Source organism: Mytilus trossulus, chromosome 2 (genome assembly GCF_036588685.1).
Source record: "Mytilus trossulus isolate FHL-02 chromosome 2, PNRI_Mtr1.1.1.hap1, whole genome shotgun sequence".
Lineage (NCBI taxonomy): Eukaryota > Metazoa > Mollusca > Bivalvia > Mytilida > Mytilidae > Mytilus > Mytilus trossulus.
In genome coordinates, this window is record NC_086374.1 from 5,990,968 (window position 1) to 6,017,558 (window position 26,591).

The following is a 26,591-nucleotide window of genomic DNA, read 5'->3' on the forward strand; positions in this document are numbered from 1 at the left end:
AATAAATCATTTTTGATTCGTTGTTATGGGAACACAATCAAATTTTTATTTCAAATTCATCAATTATTTTATCTTTTGGCAGTTTGTGTGATAGCAACAATTTTGAGAAAGGCAGTAATAATTTTCCAATTCATCACGGGATACTAGAAGTACACAGTTTCAATAAAGATTTTGATGAATAAAATTATTCTTTATTAATCAAAATTGTGTTGTTTGATAGACATTTTTCCAATAAAGCGAAACATTAATGTAGTTAGTATCTTTTGATTTAATGGAAATCGATTTTGAAAGCATATATACATCATAACTGATGCCATTTATCATGTGCTTCAAATGTGTTGAAGGATAAACGGTGTTGTTTGCATTCCTTATCTTTGTACAAACTTATTTAAAAAGGCGGAAAATATAACATTTTTAATTAATAGTACTGTCATCATACACCAAAGCATGCTTGCTTGATATTTTAACACTCACTCCTAACATAGGTAATAATAGCCGCTTTAATATTTCGTTTCGCTGGACATGCTGTATAAATTTCCTGCCAAATTTTTCATTCGAAAAATTTACTCACTTCTAAATTACGATAGCATGATACATTTGGATAACGTTGGGTTTTTTTTCTCTTTCTTTCGGTTATTCATTATTGTTAATGTGAAGGTTTATTTACCGACAGTAATTTACAAATAATGGAATTTTAAAAGTCTTATTCTAAAATTCTGTTATCTGAATGCGCTGTACCATATATTGTTTGTTTGGTTATTAGTCAGTTTAAGTATACCATAATCTCATTGGTGGTTACTGAGGTATTAAATCTGATGTAACTAGTCTTTTTTCAATTTGGAACAAAACAAGGAAGGCAGAAGACAATTGAACTCAAATATAAAACAAAATAAAAAAAAGTTGTGCAAACAAGTAACTATTATTTGTAACTATTACCACACTGTATGGTATCGTCTTGACCAATCACGGTTACTGTGACATAGGCTTTTTAACATCTGTTTAAAGAAAATAATAAAGTGTAACATGATATGGCTTTTACAGTGTCAATCCTCAGTCAATATAATATGGACAGCTCTCTGGTTATTTACCCATCTTGGTGGTTCCTATATTTTTCAAATTAATGATCATTAATGGGAACTATTCCCCAAGGCATTTACCAGTTTTGGTGGTACCAATACTTATTAGTTATCCTCAATTTTATTGATAACAAAACCCGTCATGAGAATACCTGTTATGGTGTCCACCAGAATTCACTCAATTTTCCAAATAATACTTCTTTGATGGCTATCATCTACATGTTCCAAAGAATTTTGAAATAATTTTCAATTTCAATATTATCAAAACATAACGAAATTGCTAGTTTAAGCAGTTTTATTTTTCTTCATTCATAATATCGAGTTCAGCCATTTCAATTGATATTAGTATAGTAAATTGATATAGTGGGGTTTTCTATGTTGTGATATTAAATATAATACTGGTTCAGAAAAGGGAGAAGGTTTGGTACCATGAAAACGTTTAACCGCGCTGCAATTGTTAGCACGTGTCCTCAGTCTGGAATCTGATGTTAGTGGTTGTCGTCTGTTTATGTGGTTCATAGTTGTTTCTCGTTTCTGTTTTTTTTTATCTACATTAGACCGTTGGTTTTTCCTTTTGAATGATTTTACAACAGAAATGTTTGGGTCCCTTTATAGCTTGCTGTTCGCTGTGAGCCTATAGGCTCCGTGTCGAAGACCTAAAATGGTTTACTTTTATAAATTGTGACTTGGATGGAGAGTTGTCTCATGGGCACTTATACCACATCTTCCTATATCTTCTTATATTTCTTTTACAAAGATATTTTTTCAGAACGCAAACTGACGAAGATGAAAAACAGATTTTTCTGTCCAATATTTTTTTGTTGTTGTTTGCTCTTTAAAGTTGTTAATGTACCGTCGACATGTTTAAATCGGCATACTTTCCACAGATCGTAGGATCCTCGTTTGTTCTTATTCTTTTTACTGATGCTTTTGTATAATTTAACAAAAAGTAGGACATAAAATGATGTGTAAGGTCGTGTAAGACATGAAAAATAAATTATACAGTATGAAATAAAACATGTTGATATACGTGTTACACGAGGAGATAATTAATTACAGTCATCTTTAACACTTTGTCTTCAGTGACAGTACACCTGCACATAACACTGTTCGGAATTTATAAACAGCCAGGTTATTTAAGGACATATTTCCATTGCCTATGTACATGTAAATAAAGTAGAACATGCTGGTAAGACAAGCAGGTTTCTCAGGCAGGTTTGCAATCTTTTACCGATATCTTTCAAGTTCTGCCTATAACTGCATTCAGCCACGTCATTTGACCATTGGTGTACAGTTGTCTCTTTGGGGATCATATCATGGCTCTTTACTCTTATATCAAACATAATACGTTTACAAACATTAAGTATACCATTGCAATCCGTATTAATACTGACTGCAATCTTAACGCGTTATTTTTCAATGTAACTCTTTTAACATTTATCGTAGGAAATATCTATAGAGTTTGTAACTGCAGGGGATTGTTACTGTTCCAAGTCTGCAGATAGTTTGGACGTACTCATGTTTGTTGTGGTAATAAAGAATAAACATGCAATCTATTTTCTATATAATTATATAACAGATCGATGTTATTAACGAATTGTGTATTGGAGATTACGACAATTGAAAAAAAACATAAGTTAAAAGATGGTCATTTGCTAACTCGCTATGAAAACACCCTAAAACATTGTTTATATACAAAAGAATAGAAGTGTTCTTATTAAAATGAAACGGTTGTGATAAAATATATGCGATGCTTACGAATACACCATTCAACTAATGATATAAGCACTGGATACAAAATAGGCGGAATCGGGGAGAAAAGGGGGGGGGGGGTGGCTTTGGTGGGATAAAAATGGTTGATTATATAGGGAATCACTGAAGCATGACTGGAGAGGTCTCCTTTGGTCAGTCAGTGTCCCCCTGTACTAATTACTATAGTACATATTATTCACAATATGGCAGCATTCATCGTTTTAAAAACTTTCTGAATTCTAATAGTCTTTCGTTGAATCTTTCAACAACGTGTATGTAAAGTGGAGTACATCCTGTCTTAATGTTGGTAATGGGGAATCAATGTTCTGGAATAAAGTGCAAAGCACCTGTTATTGGATTACATCAACGATGTTACATGAGAAAGACACTTATAATTGCTACCACTTCTGCACTTCCAAGTAAACATTAGTAGTGTATGGACAAACCGTCGCCAATGCAATATAAAAATTATTCATAATTGTTTTAAAAAATACATAGATTCATCATACGGCGGCAGGAAGGATTAAAAGCTAATATACAAGATAGATTGATGCATCGAAAAGACTTATCTAGACTTGGTACATCGTCTGTACGATGTTTTGATCTTTGGCAACCAGTCAATATCATAAACTGTCTAGAATTTAATAACTTATCAATATTATAAAAGTTAGTTATCAAGAACATTATACCAAAGTTAAACCATGGACTAAAATGGATTGACGGACGGAAGGGATGATATGTAGCGCTAGATTGTCTTTGTATTAAAACCATGGACTACTAGTTAATATATATATGTTCCTGCATAAAATAATCGACTGACGGACGGAAACGATGATATAAAGCGCGAGGTTGTTTTTGTACTGTAATAATGGACTTATAAATTGGTGAACGGAAACAGTGTTCAAGTATATTATAGCGCTATATAAAAAAAAGTTTGTGTCTTCACTAAACGCGGCAAATAGTTTTTCCGTTTTGAGATTACGCATCCTTTATAAAATCTGGATCTGCCCCTGTATACATGTAACTTGAGGTTTCAACTGTGACATGTAACTTTATCATAAAGATCTGATCGGAATGGATGAATATGATTAAAAGTCTGAAAATACTTCACTTTGAAAACAATCTTTTTAAACAAAAGTAAAAAAACCTAATACTTTAATTATTTCCACTCTCCCCCTTCAGAAAAACGACGATCCACAGGCATATGCAAAATTAAAGCGATGATATTCAAGCAGAAACATAAACTGGCTAGCATGAGATGTTTCTGTGTAGTGTTTGGCATCAACACTGATCCAAAATACATTTTTATCATAACCAATCGTCTATGTATATCTAATAATTGTCAAAAATATTTAACAAGAAAAGATTTCCTGCTTATCTTAATAAATCTTGTCAGAACAAATACAATTATGCTTGATATATTTCATGTTCGAGATTTTTGTTCGCTCATTTTTCTGTAGCATATCTAAAAGCATATTGCACCGTTTATTCAGCTTACTAAAAAACAAGGCAACGCAAAAATGAATGAAAAGTGAAATAGATAGTAAACGACAACAAATTGGTATACAGGCTACTACATTCATAATTCACTATACATGTTAATATGCTTTAACGAAGTTGTTTACCAGAAACCTCAAGTAATTTGATAAAATCCTTTTAACTTAAAAAAAAAAAGATTATTAGCTGGTAAGCTTTTCTTAGTGTATCGGTGGAATGGGTCGTCAGGAAACTAGAAAGGTTTTCATAAGGGATTATAATGGAATTGGATCATATATAATAAAAATAAAGAAGTGTGGATATGCGACTGTGAAACAGTAACCGTTTAAAGAGAGTTATGTTATGATTATTCTATTTTACATCTCAGTCTTTACATGTATGTGTAGATTAAAGGTCAGAAAAGAACACACAATATAAAACTTCGATTCAAAACAAGCACTTAACCCAATGATATCGGTATTACAGATACCAAAACGTACGCACGTAAAAACAACTTTATTAACCATTAGTCACATAACGGGCGGCATTACGGGATCTACGAAAATCCTATCAACTAAAAGTTACATTGCGGGTAACATGAAATCTTAGAACAATCTTACTTATAACACGTTATATGACCGGTGACACTAGAGGATCTAAGAACAAGCTTACTTATAACACGTCATATGACCGGTGACACTAGAGTATCTAAGAACAATCTTACTTATAACACGTCATATGACCGGTGACACTAGAGGATCTAATAACAATCTTACTTATAACAAGTCATATGACCGGTGACACTAGAGGATCTACGAACCATCTTACTTATAACACGTCATATGACCGGTGACACTAGAGGATCTACGAACAATCTTACTTACCAAAAGTCGAATGACGGGTGACAATAATCTTTCTTACAATAAGTCAACTGACGGGTGACAACAATCTTACTAACCAAAAGTCACATGACGGGTGACAACAATCTTAGTAACCATATATCACATGACGGGTGACAACAATATTACTAACCAAAAGTCACATGACGGGTGACAACAATCTTAGAAACCATATGTCACATGACGGGTGACAACAATCATACTAACCAAAACTCACATGACGGGTGACAACAATCTTAGTAACCATATGTCACATGATGGATGACAACAATCTTAGTAACCATTTGTCACATGACGGGTGGCAACAATCTTACTAGCCATAGGTCAACTGACGGGTGGCAACAATCTTACTTACCATAAGTCAACTGACGGGTGACAACAATCTCAGAATCTAAAGTCGCATGATGGGTTACAACAATCTTCCTAACTAAAGTCATATGACGGGTGACAACAATCTTACTAACCATAAGTCACATGACGGGTGACAACAATCTCAGAATCTTAAGTCGCATGATGGGTGACAATAATCTACCTAACTAAAGTCACATGACGGGTGACAACAATCTTACTAACCATAAGTCATATGACGGGTGGCAACAATCTTACTAACCATAAGTCAACTGACGGATGACAACAATCTTACTAACCATAAGTCACATGACGGGTAACAACAATCTTACTAACCATGAGTCACATGACGGGTGGCAACAATCTTACTAACCATAAGTCAACTGACGGGTGACAACAATTTTAATAACCATAAGTCACATGACGGGTGACAACAATCTTACTAACCATAAGTCACATGACGGGTGACAACAATCTTACTAACCATAAGTCAACTAACAAGTGACAACAATCTTACTAACCATAAGTCACATGACAGGTGACAATTTTAGTAACTAGTCACATGACGGTTGACAACAACCAATCTTACAAACTAAAGTCACATGACGGGTGACAACAATTTAACAAACTAAAAGTTACAAATCGGGGGACAACAGTCTTACTAACCAAATGTCACATGACGGAGGACAACAATCTTACTAACTAAAAGTCACAAATCGGGACGCAACAGTCTTACTAAACATAAGGTACATAACGGGTGACAACAATCTTACTAACCATAAGTCACATGATGGTTGACAACAATCTTACTCACCATAAGTCACATGACGGATGACAACAATCTTAAAAACCATAAGTCACATGACCGGTGATAACAATCTTACTAACCATAAGTCACATCACAGTTGACAACAATCTTACTTACCAAGTTACAAATCGGGGGACAACATACTTACTAACCATATGTCACATAAGGGGTGACAACAATCTTTTTAACCCTAAGTCTAATGACGGGTAAAAAAAAATTACTTATCAAAAGTCACATCAATCTTACAAACCAAAAGTCACATGAACGTGACAATCATCTTACTTACCAAGTCACAAATCGGGGGACAATAGTCTTACTAACCAAGTAACAAATTGGGGGACAACAGTCTTACTAACCATAAGTCACATGACGGGTGACAACAATCTCACTTACCAAGTCACAAATCGGGGGACAACAGTCTTACAAGCCAAAAGTCGCATGACAGGTGTCAACAATCTTACAGTGTTACTAAACATAAGTCACATGACGGGTGACAACAGTTTTATTTACCATAAGTCACATGACGGGTGACAACAATCTCAGAATCTAAAGTCGCATGATGGGTGACAACAATCTTCCTAACTAAAGTCACATGACGGGTGACAACAATCTTACTAACCATATGTCACAAATCGGGGGACAACAGTCTTACTAACCATAAGTCACATGACGGGTTACCACCTTCTTACTAACCAAAAAACACAAATCGGGGGACAACTGTCTTACCCACCAAAAGTCACATGACGGGTGACAACAGTCTTGCTAACCATTAGTCACACGACAGGTGATATTCGGAATACACAATGAAGTTTATTAATCATAAGTCATACGACGGCTGACACTAGAGGATCTACGAAAAACTTCACAAATAATGAGCCACATACCGGGTAGTGTCTAAGAAAACACTAATAAAGCATGAGCCACACACAAGTGGATCGTCGTATAATTGCAAGAAGCAACACGACAGTTACCACCAAAGAATGCTTATCCTGCGTATTTTTATCGTCAAAACTTTAAAGAAAAACAAAATAAAACTGATATCTTTACCCAATGTATAATGTCCCGTGTCGAGTATTACAAAAAAGTATCAAGGTTATACCTCTATATATTATGTACCAAATATATTAATTGGCATTTTGAGAAAAAAACATTTTTAAAAGTTGTAAAATATGTAGTAATTAGCGTAATGTAAAAAATATGAGGTGAATAGAGTAAAAAGGGTAAACCGTTTTGCACTCTGTAAACTATGGTTTATAGATGTAGAAAGATGTGGTATGAGTGCCAAATGAGCCAACTCTCCGTATGAGTGCTAAATGAGTCAACTCTCCATCCAAGTAACAATTTATAAAAGTAAACCATTATAAGTCAAAGTACGGCTTTCAACACGGAGCCTTGGCTCACACCGAAAAGCAAGCTATAAAGGGCCCCCAAAATTACAAGTGTAAAACCATTCACGTCCCAAGTCAGGAGCCTCTGGCCTTTGTAAGTTTCTTGTGTACAGTTTGGAGTTTAGTATGGCGTTCATTATCACTGAACTAGTATATATTTGTTTAGGGGCCAGCAGAAGGACGCATCCGGGTGCGAGAATTTCTCTCTACATTGAAGACCTTCTGCTGTTGTCTTTTCTATGGTCGAGTTGTTGTCTCTTTAACAGATTCCCCATTTCCATACTGAATTTTATGATAAATCAACGGTCTAATCTATATAAAAACGAGAAACACTTATGAACCACATAAACAGACGACAACCACTGAACGCCTGCTTGTTCGTGCTTTTAAAATATGGCGTCATCAACTATCTAATTAACACTGAGAAATAGTAACAGGAAAAGAAATAAATCTTCATACGAATACAATTGGATACTTAATGTGAATAACGGGATGATTGTGGTATACAGCAATGAGACAGCAACCCATTTACATTTTGATTGAAAATGGTAATCAAACGATGATAAGTATGTAAAAAATAAACAAAGCTGCTATACTTTACATTTTTACCTCGTATGTCTGTCTGTTTTCTTCACACATCGTTATAAATGTAACGGAATTTGATGCGACTGTTATACAAGTGAGAGGTTTAGTTAGCTATAAAACCAGGTTCAATCCACCATTTTCTACATAGAAAGTGCTTGTACCGAGTCAGAAATATCAAAGTTGCTATCCATTCGTATGATGTGTTTCAGCTTTTGACATTGCCATTTGCTTTGAGATTATCCGTTTAAAATTTTCCTTGGAATTTGGTATTATTGTTATTTTACCTTTTTCATAAAAGGGCTCTTCACTGTTAGTTCAACAATATTGGATAGGGGCAGATTTTTTAGAAAAAGGTGGAAATAGTATGCAAATTATGGGAATTCCTATGTGTGTTGTCAAGCAACTGCTCTGTTTTAATGATGTTTTCCAGTATTTTTCACACCATTTTTACCTCCATTATGAAAATTTGCCCCTCTATCCAATATGGCCGAACTAACCGTGAAGAGCCCTATTCAGTTTAATCATGTAACTCAGAAAGGTTCTACAGGAAAGCAGTTTAAATTTACGATCTATTTTTGAACTTAGAATATAACCACCAAAAGTCGAAAATTAGAGGATAATGATAGATATCAGCAACGGTTCATTTTCTTTATTGTATATGACGATTCATAAGTGTTAGTTTACACATCTTAACTACTATTGTCTGTGACATCAAACACTGTTTGTTTTTATCTTTTAAAGAACAAATAAACTTTGACCAAAACCGAATAAAGGACTCTTTAAGATGAATTCACCGAAAATTACATTAGAAAAATCGTTAAACATGATAAAATCAAAAGGAATTCCCAATCAGATTTCGAATTGTTCGGAGCAGTAGTTTGAAGGCCGAACATGAAATATAATACAACAGTGACTGAAAGTGTTACACTGTACTAACAGATTGTGTGATTCGGTCTGTTAATAGGCAGAGACTATACCCGACGATAGAAATATAAATATGGCGGTACCGTGGATAAAATAAACAACACAAAGAGCTGTTCCCTTTAACTTTTTGATGCAAAGTTAACGCATTGGCAATACCATCATATCTGATTGTTAATAGGTAAATGATTAAAAAATGTCCAAGTGAGGTTAACAAACGTCTGCATCAAATTGAGACATCATAAAAAATGGATATTGAAAAAAATAGAGATGTTTGTTTCTCAAAATAAGTTTATTTTGTATGAGGTCAGGCAATAAACAACATCCATCTGTTTTAAGAAAGACAATTTGGTTTAATCAACATATTTGTATTATGAATTATTCATGAATTAAATATCTATTCCTGTTTGAGTTCGTGCATCCACTTTCGACAGGAGAAGTAATAAAGTCTTAGTGTAATATAGACATATGAGGCGTATTAAAATATATATTTAAGTATCAGTAATAAATTATATACAGCTAGGTTCAGTAATACTAATTTTCTCAATATGCATCTTGCAATCAGTGATCACTTATACACATGCTGGTATCAGTGATCACTTATACACATGCTGGTATCAGTGATCAGTCATAGATATAGGAAGATGTGGTATGAGTGCCAATGAACATCTCTCCATCCAAGTCACAATTATAAAAGCAAACCATTACAGGTCAAGGTACAGTTTTGAACACGGAGCCTAGGCTCACACCGAACAGCAAGCTATAAAGTGCCCCAAAACAAAACTAGTGTAAAACCATACAAACGGAAAAACCAACGGTCTAATCTATATAAACTAAGGGCTCTAAAGAGCCCGTGTCGCTCACCTTGGTCTATGTGCATATTTAATTATTAATTAGACTATTTACCGGATTTGTAATCACATAAGCAACACGACGGGTGCCGCATGTGGAGCAGGATTTGCTTACCCTTCCGGAGCACCTGAGATCACCCCTAGTTTTTGGTGGGGTTCGTGTTGTTTATTCTTTAGTTTTCTATGTTGTGTCTTGTGTACTATTGTTTTTCTGTTTGTCTTTTTCATTTTTAGCCATGGCGTTGTCAGTTTGTTTTAGATTTACGAGTTTGACTGTCCCTTTGGTGTCTTTCGTCCCTCTTTTAATAAAAGGACACAGATGAATCCATGATAACATTGTGTTTTTGTGATGATGATGTGTTTGTAGATCTTACTTTACTGAACATTCTTGCTGCCTACAATTATCTCTATAATGAACTTGTCCCGGGAGTAACAGTGAAAAATATTTTGTAAAATTTGACAAAATCTATGAAAATTGTTAAAAACTTTCATTATTAAGGGCAATAACTTCTAAAGGGGTCAATAAACCATTTTGGTCATGCTGAGTTTTTTTAGTTTTTACTTTGCGGTAAATTATTGCTGTTTACGGTTTATCTTTATCTATAATAATATTCAAGATAACAACCAAAAGCTGCAAAATTTCCTTAAAACTGCCAATTTAGGGGCAGCAACACAATAACTGGTTGCCTGAATGGTCTGAAAATTTCAGGGCAGATAGATATTGTCATGATAAACAATTTTATATCTATCAGATTTGCTCTTTCAGAGATATTGTAACGATATCGCCTCGTCGTAAGTATAGGTTTTGGGTTGGGACTAGCTCAAGCAATAAAAACACGTCTTACGTTGACGACATTTAATAAAAGAGAGAGTAAAACAAAAAGGCGTTTCCGGACATCACTTGTACAATTCCGTAAAACATATAAAACTGAATTACACATATATAAAACATATATATCTAAATATATAACATCCCCCGGCAGAAAGAAAATTCCCAATGAATTTTTGCATATATATGGAATTCAGATTCACAATCAAATAAAAATACATGATCAATATTACAATACTATCTTTCTAACTTTCAAAATATTCAAAATTCTCTTTCTTTCAAAATATATCTTAACGAACAAGTAACTGGTATGGATAACTTGGTGGAATAAGCATCTTGGAACAAATTGCGGAGTACTACATGTATAAAAATATCTTGTTCGTCATAAACGTGACAGTTAAATATCATATGATATAAAATACTATGAAATCACCAGAGTCCTTACTCTTATTTTGTAGATAAATGCTAAACGTGATAAAATATGCACACTTGCAAAGAGTCTCACACAAAAATACAATTCAAGATCAGCTCATAAAACTCTCATGCACTCTGAATTTCTCGTGAACCATACTACTCACAGCAATACTACTCAGGTTATTCGTGATTAACATATAAAAGTCATTGACAGATATTCATACAATCTCATTTGGTTATCTATGCCTTACTATTCCAATTTCCATGTTTTGGGATTATTAAACTTATTGCATTAACAGTCAGCACTACAGAAAAAAAAAACAATGTTTAAAACAGTTTTATATATATATCACACGGAAAAATCAGTAATGAGAAAAATCTCACATACTGTACGCTCAGCTGTACGTAGACGAGCAGAAATGAGATAAATCTCACATTCTACATAAATGGAAATAAATACCGGCAATACATACTATAATAAATCTTTATTTTTGCAATCTCATATTATTCCAAGTAATTCCGTCTATACAAGACCATATATATTTGAATATACCCACGGATGTCCCTGATGTTTTCTGACACGGGGAAGAATCATCTATTTATAAATGGCGATCCAATGTATTAAAATAAATATCTCTATGTTTGTTTGTATATATAGTTTTAAAATGAATATTTGTTCGAATAATTCACTGGTCTAAATGCTCTCATAATGTATCTGTATTGACAAATCAACCACGTGTGTCGTCCTCGTGTGTGGGGTCTACATGTATGATATACACGGACGTAACATTTTCAGAAAATACTTAAATATGTGTCGAAAACTGCATAAATGTTCTTAAAAATTCAGTAAAACGTCTCTATGTACTCTTTTTAGGGTCACTCCACCATGTAACGATATCGCCTCGTCGTAAGTATAGGTTTTGGGTTGGGACTAGCTCAAGCAATAAAAACACGTCTTACGTTGACGACATTTAATAAAAGAGAGAGTAAAACAAAAAGGCGTTTCCGGACATCACTTGTACAATTCCGTAAAACATATAAAACTGAATTACACATATATAAAACATATATATCTAAATATATAACATCCCCCGGCAGAAAGAAAATTCCCAATGAATTTTTGCATATATGGAATTCAGATTCACAATCAAATAAAAATACATGATCAATATTACAATACTATCTTTCTAACTTTCAAAATATTCAAAATTCTCTTTCTTTCAAAATATATCTTAACGAACAAGTAACTGGTATGGATAACTTGGTGGAATAAGCATCTTGGAACAAATTGCGGAGTACTACATGTATAAAAATATCTTGTTCGTCATAAACGTGACAGTTAAATATCATATGATATAAAATACTATGAAATCACCAGAGTCCTTACTCTTATTTTGTAGATAAATGCTAAACGTGATAAAATATGCACACTTGCAAAGAGTCTCACACAAAAATACAATTCAAGATCAGCTCATAAAACTCTCATGCACTCTGAATTTCTCGTGAACCATACTACTCACAGCAATACTACTCAGGTTATTCGTGATTAACATATAAAAGTCATTGACAGATATTCATACAATCTCATTTGGTTATCTATGCCTTACTATTCCAATTTCCATGTTTTGGGGTTATTAAACTTATTGCATTAACAGTCAGCACTACAGAAAAAAAACAATGTTTAAAACAGTTTTATATATATATCACACGGAAAAATCAGTAATGAGAAAAATCTCACATACTGTACGCTCAGCTGTACGTAGACGAGCAGAAATGAGATAAATCTCACATTCTACATAAATGGAAATAAATACCGGCAATACATACTATAATACATCTTTATTTTTGCAATCTCATATTATTCCAAGTAATTCCGTCTATACAAGACCATATATATTTGAATATACCCACGGATGTCCCTGATGTTTTCTGACACGGGGAAGAATCATCTATTTATAAATGGCGATCCAATGTATTAAAATAAATATCTCTATGTTTGTTTGTATATATAGTTTTAAAATGAATATTTGTTCGAATAATTCACTGGTCTAAATGCTCTCATAATGTATCTGTATTGACAAATCAACCACGTGTGTCGTCCTCGTGTGTGGGGTCTACATGTATGATATACACGGACGTAACATTTTCAGAAAATACTTAAATATGTGTCGAAAACTGCATAAATGTTCTTAAAAATTCAGTAAAACGTCTCTATGTACTCTTTTTTTAGGGTCACTCCACCATGTAACGATATCGCCTCGTCGACGGTAAGTATAGGTTTTGGGTTGGGACTAGCTCAAGCAATAAAAACACGTCTTACGTTGACGACATTAAATAAAAGAGAGAGTAAAACAAAAAGGCGTTTCCGGACATCACTTGTACAATTCCGTAAAACATATAAAACTGAATTACACATATATAAAACATATATATCTAAATATATAACAATATGAGTCAAAAACTGCATTTTACCCTAGGTACTATTTTTTAGCCATGTCGACCATCTTAGGTCGCAGGTGGGTCATCGGACACAATTTTAAAATTTAATACCCAAATAATAATTGTCGAACAGATTGATTAAATTTGTCTCAGTATTTTCAGAGAGGAAGATTTCTGTAAAAGATAACAAAATGTACGAAAATTTGTTAAAAATTGACTATAAAGAGCAATAACTCCTTCAGGGATAAAATGGTCATGTTGACTTATTTGTAGATCTTATACTTGGCTGAAAATTATTGCTGTTTACTTTTTATCTCTATACTAATATTCAAGATAATAACAAACAAGAAAGTGTCCATAGTACACGGATGCCCCACTCGCACTATTATTTTCTATGCTTAGTGGACCGTGAAATTGGGATCAAAACTCTTATTTGGCATTAAGATTAGAAAGATCATATCATAAGAAACATGTGAACTTAGTTTCAAGTTGATTGGACTTCAACTGCATCAAAAACTATCTTGACCGAAAACTCAAACCTAAAGCGGGACGAACGGAAGAACGAACTAACAGACGAACGGACGAACAGACAAACGGACGTACATATCAGAAAACATAATGCCCTCTTCTATCGTAGGTGGGGCATAAAAACGGCAAAATTTCCTTAAAACTTTACCTATTCAAGGGCAGATAGATCTTAACATGATAAACACATTTATTCCGTCAGATCTTATAAAGTTTATAAGATATCGTGAAATTAGAATAAATAGTCAAACAGCTTGTTATGCATATCAGTAAAATCTACGATGTCAGACATATACGTACGAAACACATTTGTTATCGTGAAGAACTTGGTGTCAGTTCTTTACATATTGGATGTCAGACATTTTCGTATGGAACATATTCGTTATCAGGGAGAACATGGTGTTAGTTAACTACAAGCATAAACACCAGTATGATTTAAACATTTTTGTATGAAACACGTTTGTTATCAGGAAGAACGTACCTGAATTTCAATAAAATCTGCGATATAAGTCATTTACGTATGGAACATACTCGTTATCAGGAATAACATGGTGTCAGTATTTTAAGAACATATTGGATATCAGTGAAATCTGCGGTGTCAGAAATCTTCAAATGGAACACATTCGTTTGATTAGATAGCACGTGGTGTCAGTTAAAGAATACTGGATACCAGTGAGGTCTTCGATGTCAGACATTTTCGTATAAAACACATTCGTTATGAGGAAGAACTCAGTGTAAGTAATAGGAATATAGAATAGTAAAAAAAGCGTAATTTCCATATGAAAAAAAATATGTTGGATATCAGGAAAACACTCAGATGTGTAAGCTATAAACACATGTGGTATCAACAAGAAGTAAAGGTGACAGTAATACATATTTGTCATGTCATGGACTCGTATATACATGTGTGGTATATGTAAGAACGTGGGGTCTAGGAAAATGAAAGGTGTCAGTAACGAAAATCTAAATGATATGAACGAGATACAAGTTTAATACGTACAAAGCATGTTAATTAGTTTAAGCAACGTAGGACATATTGAAAAAATATTAAGTATACCATCAGTATATAACATGTCGAATAAAAGTAGGTTGTTGTTTGTGCAACTGACAGGTAGTGTCACAAAAAATAATACATTTTTGCTTTCTATTTAGTTTGTTTTCATTGATTGTGTCTGTCATCGTGTCGCATGTATAAATTAAGACATATGCAACGTCCTCATTTAGACAATTGTAAAGTATCCAGTTGTCATAAAGAAAAAGGTTACATTTTCTGGTTATTGTATTCATAGAAAAAGCGATAGAATGTCATTTACTGACTTTTATTTTACATTCCATAGCCTGTTTCTGTCTACAAATGTCATAGTCATTCGCCTTGCTTTATTTTACATTAGAAATTGTTAATTAGAATGCAAGCCAATTCCGTAACCTGTCAATGTTGAAATCATTAACTAGATTGATAAAACAGAATGTTTTAATATGTTTCCAGTACAAAATGTCACAAAACGAACTTGAATGAAAGACCATTACGCAACATGAGAACGTCTAAACACGTGTTTTTATCAGCATGTTTGCGTGAGGTAAAAACATTACCTGATGGGATAAACAAATCCTGCAATACAACCCTCATAATGAATGTACCAGCATAGATAGTTTCTCTGAGAATTCCATAGAGAAGGGACTAAACAAATCCCGCAATACAACCCATATAATGAATGTACCAGCATAGATAGTTTCTCTGAGAATTCCATAGAGAAGGGACTAAACAAATCCCGCAATACAACCCATATAATGAACGTACCAGCATAGATAGTTTCTCTGAGAATTCCATAGAGAAGGGACTAAACAAATCCCGCAATACAACCCATATAATGAATGTACCAGCATAGATAGTTTCTCTGAGAATTCCATAGAGAAGGGACTAAACAAATCCCGCAATACAACCCATATAATGAACGTACCAGCATAGATAGTTTCTCTGAGAATTCCATAGAGAAGGGACTAAACAAATCCCGCAATACAACCCATATAATGAATGTACCAGCATAGATAGTTTCTCTGAGAATTCCATAGAGAAGGGACTAAACAAATCCCGCAATACAACCCATATAATGAACGTACCAGCATAGATAGTTTCTCTGAGAATTCCATAGAGAAGGGACTAAACAAATCCCGCAATACAACCCATATAATGAACGTACCAGCATAGATAGTTTCTCTGAGAATTCCATAGAGAAGGGACTAAACAAATCCCGCAATACAACCCATATAATGAATGTACCAGCATAGATAGTTTCTCTGAGAATTCCATAGAGAAGGGACTAAACAAATCCCGCAATACAACCCATATAATGAACGTACCAGCATAGATAGTTTCTCTGAGAATTCCATAGAGAAGGGACTAAACAAATCCCGCAATACAACCCATATAATGAACGTACCAGCATAGATAGTTTCTCTGAGAATTCCATAGAGAAGGGACTAAACAAATCCCGCAATACAACCCATATAATGAATGTACCAGCATAGATAGTTTCTCTGAGAATTCCATAGAGAAGGGACTAAACAAATCCCGCAATACAACCCATATAATGAACGTACCAGCATAGATAGTTTCTCTGAGAATTCCATAGAGAAGGGACTAAACAAATCCCGCAATACAACCCATATAATGAATGTACCAGCATAGATAGTTTCTCTGAGAATTCCATAGAGAAGGGACTAAACAAATCCCGCAATACAACCCATATAATGAATGTACCAGCATAGATAGTTTCGCTGAGAATTCCATAGAGAAGGGACTAAACAAATCCCGCAATACAACCCATATAATGAATGTACCAGCATAGATAGTTTCTCTGAGAATTCCATAGAGAAGGGACTAAACAAATCCCGCAATACAACCCATATAATGAACGTACCAGTATAGATAGTTTCACTGAGAAATCTACAGAGATGAGACTGAACAAATGCAAAATTTATAAAAATAAAAAACAAAACAATAACAACAATAAACTAGAGGCTCTAAAGAGCCTGTGTCGCTCACCTTGGTTTTATGTTAATATTAAACATTGTACACAGATGGATTCATGACAAAATTGTGTTTTGGTGATGGTGATGTGTTTGTACTCAGATCTTACTTTACTAAACATTTTTGCTGCTTACAATTATCTCTTTCTATAACAGTAGTTTCTGTGGAAAATGCTAGTGAAAATCTACAAATTTTGTGAAAATTGTTAAAAATTAACTATGAAGGGCAATAACTCCTTAGGGGGTCATTGACTATTTTGGTCATGTTGACTAATTTTTAGTTCTTACTTTGCTGTATATTAATGCTGTTTACAGTTTATCTCTATCTTTAACAATATTCAAGATAATAACAAAAAAACAGCAAAATTTCCTCAAAATTTCCAATTCAGGGGCAGCAACCTAACAACTGATGATCCAATTCATCTAAAAATTCCAGGGCAGATAGATCTTGACCTGATCAACAATTTTACTTCCTGTCAGATTTGCTCTTAATGCTTTGGTTTTTGAGTTATAAGCCAAAAACTGCATTTTACCCCTGTTCTATTTTTAGCCATGGCGGCCATCTTGGTTGGTTGGCCAGGTCACCGGACACAATTTTTAAACTAGATACCCCAAAGATGATTATGGTCAAGTTTCAATTAATTTGGCCACATAGTTTGAGAGGAGAAGATTTTTCTAAAAGATTACTAAGATTTACGAAAAATGGTTAAAAAATTGACTATAAAGGGCAACAACTCCTAAAGTAGTCAACTGACCATTTTGGTCATGTTGACTTATTTGTAGATCTTACTTTGCTGAACATTATTGCTGTTTACAGTTTCTCTCTATCTATAATAATATTCAAGATAATAACCAAAAAACAGCAAAAATTCCTTAAAATTACAAATTCAGGGGCAGCAACCTAACAACAAAATGTTGGATTCATCTGAAAATTTCAGTACAGATAGATCTTAACCTGATTAACAATTTTACCCCATGTCAGATTTGCTCTAAATGCTTTGGTTTTTGAGTTATAAGCCAAAAACTGCATTTTACCCCTATGTTCTATTTTTAGCCATGGCGGCCATCTTGGTTGGTTGGCCGGGTCACCGGACACAATTTTTAAACTAGATACCCCAAAGATGATTGTGGCCAAGTTTGGTTAAATTTGGCCCAGTAGTTTCAGAGGAGAAGATTTTTGTAAAAGTTAACGCCGGACGCAGGACGACGACGACGACGGACGACGACGACGGACGACGGACGCCAAGTGATGAGAAAAGCTCACTTGGCCCTTTGGGCCAGGTGAGCTAAAAATGTTCAATATAGGAATCCCGTAGATAAGGTACTAAACAAATGCAAAAACTATAGGAAAGACAATAAAATACAAAATTATAAGATATCGCAACACAGAAATATCATATTGGTTTGGAATTACAGTTTGGATCTTTCATTGTGGTTAATGTTAGTCTCCTAATTCAAAGTTTCAAACCCAAGGAATATATATATACGAATAGGATATACAATAATTTATAAACGATGAAAGTTTACTAGCTAAGACGACAAAATATCGGATAATATTTGACTTGTTAGTTCTGTGTGTTTAACATTGACAGATTGTTGTGTCGATAGAACATAAATTTTGTTGTAGTCTTTTTCATTTATCATCAATAATGGAGATTGATATATTTGCACAACTCCGTGTAATATTTTCCCAGGAAATCTGAGAAAAATCGATCTTTATCTTGTGCTAATATGCTGAAGTAAAGGACGTTAACCATGTACGCTATATCAGAATGTTGAGTGTTGATATAGAGTCTGACCAGTTTACTTATCACAATAGGTTTTATTTACATCTTCTAACTTTTCAGGGGATGATCGTTTGGTGTTTGGGGGAGGGGTGACGATCATGAGAGCTTCAAAACAGTCGCATGGGTAACGTATTGGAATCAATGCTAAATGACAATAAATAAAATGCAAAGATTAATCGTCACAAGATGTCATTATTATAGAATATCTCCATGTTAAGTAATCACCAAACATCTGTTGCTTTAGGAAAGGGAAAAATCGTCATATGTGAATAACATGAAGTTGGAAGCTGGATCCTGCCTCCGTATGCGAGAAGTTTTCTCGCTGTGCTCGCTGGTTATCGAGTCATAGAGTCTCTCCCATTTGGGTGATTATAACGCCAGGTGGATGTTATTTATGTCTAAAACTATAGTTGGGTTCCTGCTGCTCAATCTTTTGGTAATTGTATCAATTGGATCCAGGGGGCACTCCCCCCTTTTCGCGGGAAAAATTTGGTTGATTATATAGGGAATAACTGAAGCATGACTGGAGCAGTCCCCTCTCCCCCTTATGAAAAGTTCTGGATCCGCCACTGTGTATTATAACAAATTATGGCGACCTGTTGCTAAGAATATCCAACAACGAAAACTTAACGTTCACAAATGAACCATGAAAATGAAGTCAAGGTTACCTAAACGTGTACATGTTATAATCATTTTACACACCAAATATGGCTGACCTTTTACTTAAAGTATCATAGAGAATTGCCAAACTAAGAAATTTTAACATTGATAAATGAACTATGAATGAGTTCAAGGTCAGATTAACCATACCAGACAGAATAATACACATTGATTATTCCGTACGCCAAGTAAATTGGCATCTTTAGTATTAAGTTCACTTCAAAATAAAATCGTGTACCAATTTTCACATACTATTAGATGTGACCACAAACTACCTGAAATCAAATCTTTAATCTAATTTTGGTATGGATGGAAAAACAGTCATCACAACAGAAAATAAAACATCATGCATCTCCACTATCACAAGTGTGATATAAAACATTGAAATATGCCCCTCAATACAGTAGTTGTGGCTGCAAGGAAATGACAGTATACAATGTAAACCTCCCTTTTCACAAAATTATCTGATAAATATGGATAAAAGCTAGTGATTGATTGATTGATTGTTGGTTGCTTTACGCCGCATTAGCTGTAAAAGCTAGTGCAGTTATATATTAAAAAGAGAGCAAACAGACTGTCCTCACTAAATAATACATGTTATATTCAAGTGATTCATATACCTAGATGTTGTATGCATGGTGAGAAGTTTCATATTTTTTTACCAGTATTTGAGAATATTACCACAAAATCTTGTTTTCTGTTGCATCTGTTTCATCAGCATTTACAAGTTGTAAAACCACAAGTGTAATATCTGTCAGTTTTACAATACATCAGGGGATAGTGTTCCTTATGTTTGGTGTTGCTTAAAAATTAAATGGTATTAACTATCAAGTTATCTGTATAATACTTCTATGCATTAACAACTGAAAGCATTAACCTAAAATCTTTCCTTTACACCATGCTGGCTAAACAAATGCTATAAATTTTCGATTTCAATCAAATCTAAGGACAATTTGTAACAACATCAAAGATCTGACTAAAATCACTTAATGTATTTGAAGTAACTTATTCCATTTAATCACTGGCTTAAATTGATTTCAAACTTATCAAAGTAATGTAAGTGGGATTTCTTAAACATTTGCTAATTTATAATTTCCATATCACTTCCTTTTATCAGTCATTTCAAGCTTTAAGTTAATTTTATTTGTTAGAAACCTTTTTTGTTTTGGAAGATATCCACTTGAAGATAAATTGCTTTTATAATCCTCTAATGAAATTCAAATTCCTTATAAAAAGCTTTTTGAAAGTTTAAAAGTTTATCATTCAATTAACATCTTTAAATTTAGGATTTTAAATTGATTTGACTTTTTAAAATCTATTAAGTTATTACCACAAAAGTGAATTCATGGAAAATAAAACAATCTGATTATTCTAAATTAAACTAAGAGAACTTTAGTGTTCATAATAAAATTGTACTGTGGTTTCCCTTTCTTACAGGAAACTCTCAAACTTTGAATTATTACTTTTTAATTTTAAATTACAATTATCTGATATGAAAAACAATTTCCCCCACAATATCTGTTTATTTGATGTTTTATGCATGAGAAAGTTTACTTGACAAAAACAGGTATACTTGTGTTGATTTTTGTAAGATGCTATTTTTTATTGAATGATTATATATCTTGAAGAAAATCCTTCATTAAAGATCTACCTTCACAAATAAAATTCATAGAATTTATAATGGAATTAGGGAGGGTGTCAAAGAGACAACAACCACGACCAAAGAGCAGAAAACAGCCCAAGGACATAAATGGGTCAACACAGGAAGAAAATTCCACACCCAGAGGTGAGCTTCAGCTGGCCCCTAAACAAAAATGTGTACTATTTAAGTGAAAATGGGTTATCTTTACTTTCATCCAACAAATTGTGTTTTGTTGTATGAATGTAGGCTGTGTTTTGAAATAGCTATTTTATTTTTAACGCTGCTCTTATGAACAATATTGGGGACTGGTTGATTCCTCTGATAGTATTACAAATGTCCCAAATAATACTATAAAAAAGAAATATTATCTATACATATACATGGACATTATCATCAAAACATACCACCGTCAGTATTAGTCTGTGGTAAGATTTCTGTGCTCTTTCTGTATACAAGTTTACTTAATTGGCATAAGAGAGAACATAGATGTCTTTGAAAAACTTCTATTTCTCCTTTTCTAAAATAAAACATGTGACATGGTTTGATGAAAGTAATTATCTTAAGTAGTCCATAATTTTATTCTGAACCTTAAATTTGAAATATTGAGCTATTGGATATCTTTCTAAGAACCATATACATATAGATTCTACCACTGCATCAATTGTAATAAGATAATTATCCACTCGAGACAGTTAAATTTTCAAATTTAAAACGGAGTCGAGAGTGGATAAATATTGTAATACACGAGATTTGGTGGTGAAATCTGTTTCTCTAATGATTTTCTAACATTATGCAGGCAAACTTATTCCTTCTTTTTGAATGATCTGCAAAAAGATGTGTTCTTTCTGTGATGTAATCAGGCATGGTATCTTTTTTTCATGCCGTCACAATAGGAAATTCAGAGGGAAGCAAGAAAATTTGACGTCATAATCAGATTTTTACAAATGAAGTACTGAGATCAAACAGACCACCTGTTGATTAATTTCTTTTTATACAATGGGTGCAGAAAGGGATAAATTGACGAAGAATTGGAGAAATACAGATATCCAATAGAAATTTATACTGGGCCATTCAGAATAAGAAATGTTGGTTTGTCTGTGTTTAAATGAAGGTACTTCCAGCATAATTTGTTCAATCCAGGACAGGTTTTGTAATTAGAAGAAGCCATCGTATCTGAAGAGAACTACAAACACTTGGCAGGAAAACTGTCAATTCTCTTTGATTAAAATTAGAGTCAAACATCTTTTATAATCTATGTGTGTTAAGGTCTTGAAGAATGGAAAATAAATAAGAAAAACAAATTAATATAAATTTCATAAACATTATTTGATTTTAGAAGAACAGACAGGGGTACATTATATGCCCTACCTCTAAGTAGCAGGCTCGTTATCTAAATACCCTTTGAATAGCTCTGAACTGTATATAAAACAAAATAAACATACATAATGTCCAGAATGCCAAATAAAGACTAGATTTAAAATAATGTATACATATATAAAATATCATCAAAAATAATATTCTTCACAAATATAAATATCCCATATACAAATTAAAAATAATCAACAGATAAAATAAATATCCAAATCATAACAATGTAACTATTTTGTGAAGAAGGCAGCGATAACAATATGTTTGACACTACTCACAATAAAATAAGATATCTATAGTTGGTCGAAATACATAAATTCAAAGAAGACCAGAAAACATCGTTCCCAACATACCCATCCCACCCATTAGAGATGAAAAGAAAAACAGGATAACCAAAGTTAAATTTAATGCTAATTAACTCTGGATTTCATGAAATATTCTGTAGTATTATTTCCAATGGAACAAATATTTCAGTATTTTAACTTCCTTACAGAAAAAAGGATATATATAATAGTTTTTGCAACAGGAACAATCAGATATCATAGCATTGTTTATAAGTTCATTTCATGGAGAACTTCAGTTAGGCGAATAAATAAACATGTTGGTTGACAAAAAGATATAGAGTAGATGTAAATGTCATTTCTATATAGATAAGCTTCTGAACATTGTTTTAAAAAAAATATCAAATGATAAAAAGTTTTAACAAAGAAATATACAATTCTATGTGTCTTTATCATAGATCTTAAAAGTGAATATAGCTCTTACAAATGTCTTTTGAAAGAAAATTTAAAAATTCTGTCAATTTCATAAAATTATGATTCAATAAATTATCTTCCTTTGGAATTATCAGTGCATCTTTGAGAACCACTGAACACGTCTGTAATCAAGTGAAGTAAAAGACACCATGTCTCCAAGCAGGTTGGTTTCCTGTGTAATTATTATGAATAAAACACAAACTTTATCAGTGCACCATAATCTTTTTGTTATTCTATCACTTAAGTGGAATGAAAGGAGGCCCAGAGGGAAAATAGACACAAAATTAGTGGAAAACCTAATTTGATTGTTAAGAAATGGAGAATAAAATCATTATTTATTACTTTGAAATTACACCTTTTAATTCAAACTCACAAATTATTCACATATTAATGTTGATGTATTTTAATATGTTGTAATTCAATTTAACATAATAAAAAACTAATACAATTAAAATAAATTTCAATCAAATGGAATTTTAAAGAACCCACTTTATTTTTTTTTCTAGTATATTTCTTTAAATTGTCTCCTTGAATACCCATAATACCCCTGTAAAAAGCCTCTACGCTAAAAAGCCTCTATGCTGAACACAAATAATTATACAAATCATTACAAAAACTGATTAATTTGTCAAAAACCGATCGTGGTGACAAAACTTATCTGACAAGTGATCTCAGGAGTTAAAGGATTGTCAAAATTCAGGGTTTTAATTATTCAATCAATAATTACAGCTTTTCATATCAATTCTTCATCCAGTGGAATAAGTTTTCTGGTACTAACTAATCTTTGTGACAAATGATTATTCTACATTAATGATTGTCAAATCAAGGGTTTAATATTTCTTATTCAAATTACTTCCTCTTTAGACCTAGCATATTATCAATTTGCATACAGAAGTGGGAAACTTAAGGAAAATTACAGCTTTTAAATTGAACAGTTTCTGATGCATGGTAAACAAGTGAACTATGGGTAAAGCCAACAGGTGCTGCCCAAACCACATTCTGACAGAAACCCAAATAAAAATAAAGTCTTTGAAATCTCAAAACACACAAATTTATCATTTAAAAACAATAAATTTTACCATGTCCAGACAATACATAGGGAACCAGTGTAAAACAGTAGATGTGATCAGTGGTAATCAACCTTTTATGCAACAATCTTATAAGGTCTTGGCTCATAGTTTGCTTTCTCAAATTTGGAATTTTGGAGACAATTCAAGTGGTATAAACATGAAATAGGGCAACAGCAAGAACTGAACTTAATTTCGTGACAAAAATTAATAATTAAAAGTTATAAAATTAACCTCCAAAGCATACTTGAGTTTATAAATGTGAACCTTTAATTTGACATGTTTCATTGGGATAGACAAAGTGGAGTCTATATGTTTCCTATAAACTTTTCAAAAGCACATACACATATTTTATAATTATTTTGAACATCAATATATTAACTTACTCTATTCAATTTTATATGTTTTAGATGTACCTTAATATACTGATTTAGCTTGAAAGGAAACAAATGCATTTGAATTATAAAAGAACAATTTTCATAAAATGTTTTACAATTGGTTAATGATAAATATAACTTACACATAATTTCAGTGACTGAAGTTAAATTGGCTCCTTCATTAAAGGGATAAAGATAGTACAACAGAAGCCATTTACAATTAGTAAAGAACATGTCCTGAGAAGACTGGATTTCTTAATTTGGTTACATATAGGTCTACAGAAATCTCACAGAGAAAAACTTAATTAGAGCTGCACCATTAGAGGAGTTCTTCGTCAAGTTGTAACAAAATAATTTTTCCTAAGAACTACTTTTCTTGTTTTACTAAAAACTACTTTTCTTGTTTATCACTGTCGTCTTGGTTTGCACCATAATGTCTTGCATACCTTTGATTGATACTATTATCTTGTTGTTCACTAGAATGTCTCATATGTCTTTCATTCATACTAGTATCTCTTTGTCCACTAGAATGTCTCATATGTCTTTCATTTATACTAGCATCTCGTTGTCCACTAGAATGTCTTAAATGTCTTTCATTTATACTTGTATCTGGTTGTCCACTAGAATGTCTTAGATTAGCACTACTTGTCCTTGCCCTGTCGTCTATACTTAAACTATTTGTCATTTTATCAATGTCTGGTTTTGGATCACTAAAACTTCTATGATAGTCATTTCCTGATCTGAATCGTCTATCCCTTGGCCCACTATTTATTCTTAAATTACCTCTGTTTCTACCTCTATAACCTCTATCACTCCTCTGACTTTGACCTCGACCTCTATAACCACGGTAACTCTCATTCTGATGATAGTCTTGATTACCTCTCCTATATACATCTGCACTTTGTGGTCTTTGGTTACCCCTATATGGTCCTCTATTGGGACGTGGCTGAGGTGTTACTTGGTGATGATGAACTCTATTAGTTTGGTAACTATAGTGATGACCTCTACCTCTATGTGGCTCACTGTGTGGCTTCATTTCCATGGATTCTAAACATTTGTTACAAACATCAGCATAGGATGCTCCCTCAGGTTTTTCTGGTTTCTCGCTAAATCCTGATTCTGCACTGCCACTGTTAACTGATGATTCTGACCCTGAAAGGGCAAAGGTTACCTTGCTCTCTTTCAAATGTTCCCCTGATGGAAATCTTTTCTTTGATGAACCCTCTTTCCCCTGGTCCTTCTTGTCAGGTGACTGAGTTGGAGCGTGTCTAGCAGATTCTGCACTAGAGCCTGATGCCCTACGTGATTTTGGGTTAGTTGATTTTGTGTTAGTTGAGAACCATGGAGATTTGTGACTGGACAGGGAACCAGATCCTGATCCTGATGATGTCATTCCTGGAGAACTCTGCTGTGATGAGGAAGCGAATCGTTGGAGTGATGGAGACCCCGGGGATGGGTATAACTGGTGAGGAGTTCCAGGAATAGGCTTTGGTGAAGGATATATAATATTTGGAACAGAAAATAAGTCTGCATTAGAGGATTTCCTGCCAGTTACTACTGATGACCAATTGGAAACTGTTCCTACAACAGAAAGATA

General features: G+C 33.4%; 1 protein-coding gene across 1 annotated transcript in view; it reads right to left on the bottom strand.

Moving 5' to 3' along the window:
• Positions 1–21,951: 21,951 nt before the first annotated feature.
• LOC134706362 (mitogen-activated protein kinase kinase kinase 20-like) overlaps positions 21,952–26,591 on the bottom strand; it is a 46,240-nt gene continuing 41,600 nt past the window's right edge. Inside the window, exon 21 of the mRNA XM_063565243.1 lies at positions 21,952–26,575. Coding sequence (XP_063421313.1) covers positions 25,386–26,575 — 1,190 coding nt within the window. The 3' untranslated portion in view covers positions 21,952–25,385. The remainder of the gene's footprint in view (positions 26,576–26,591) is intronic.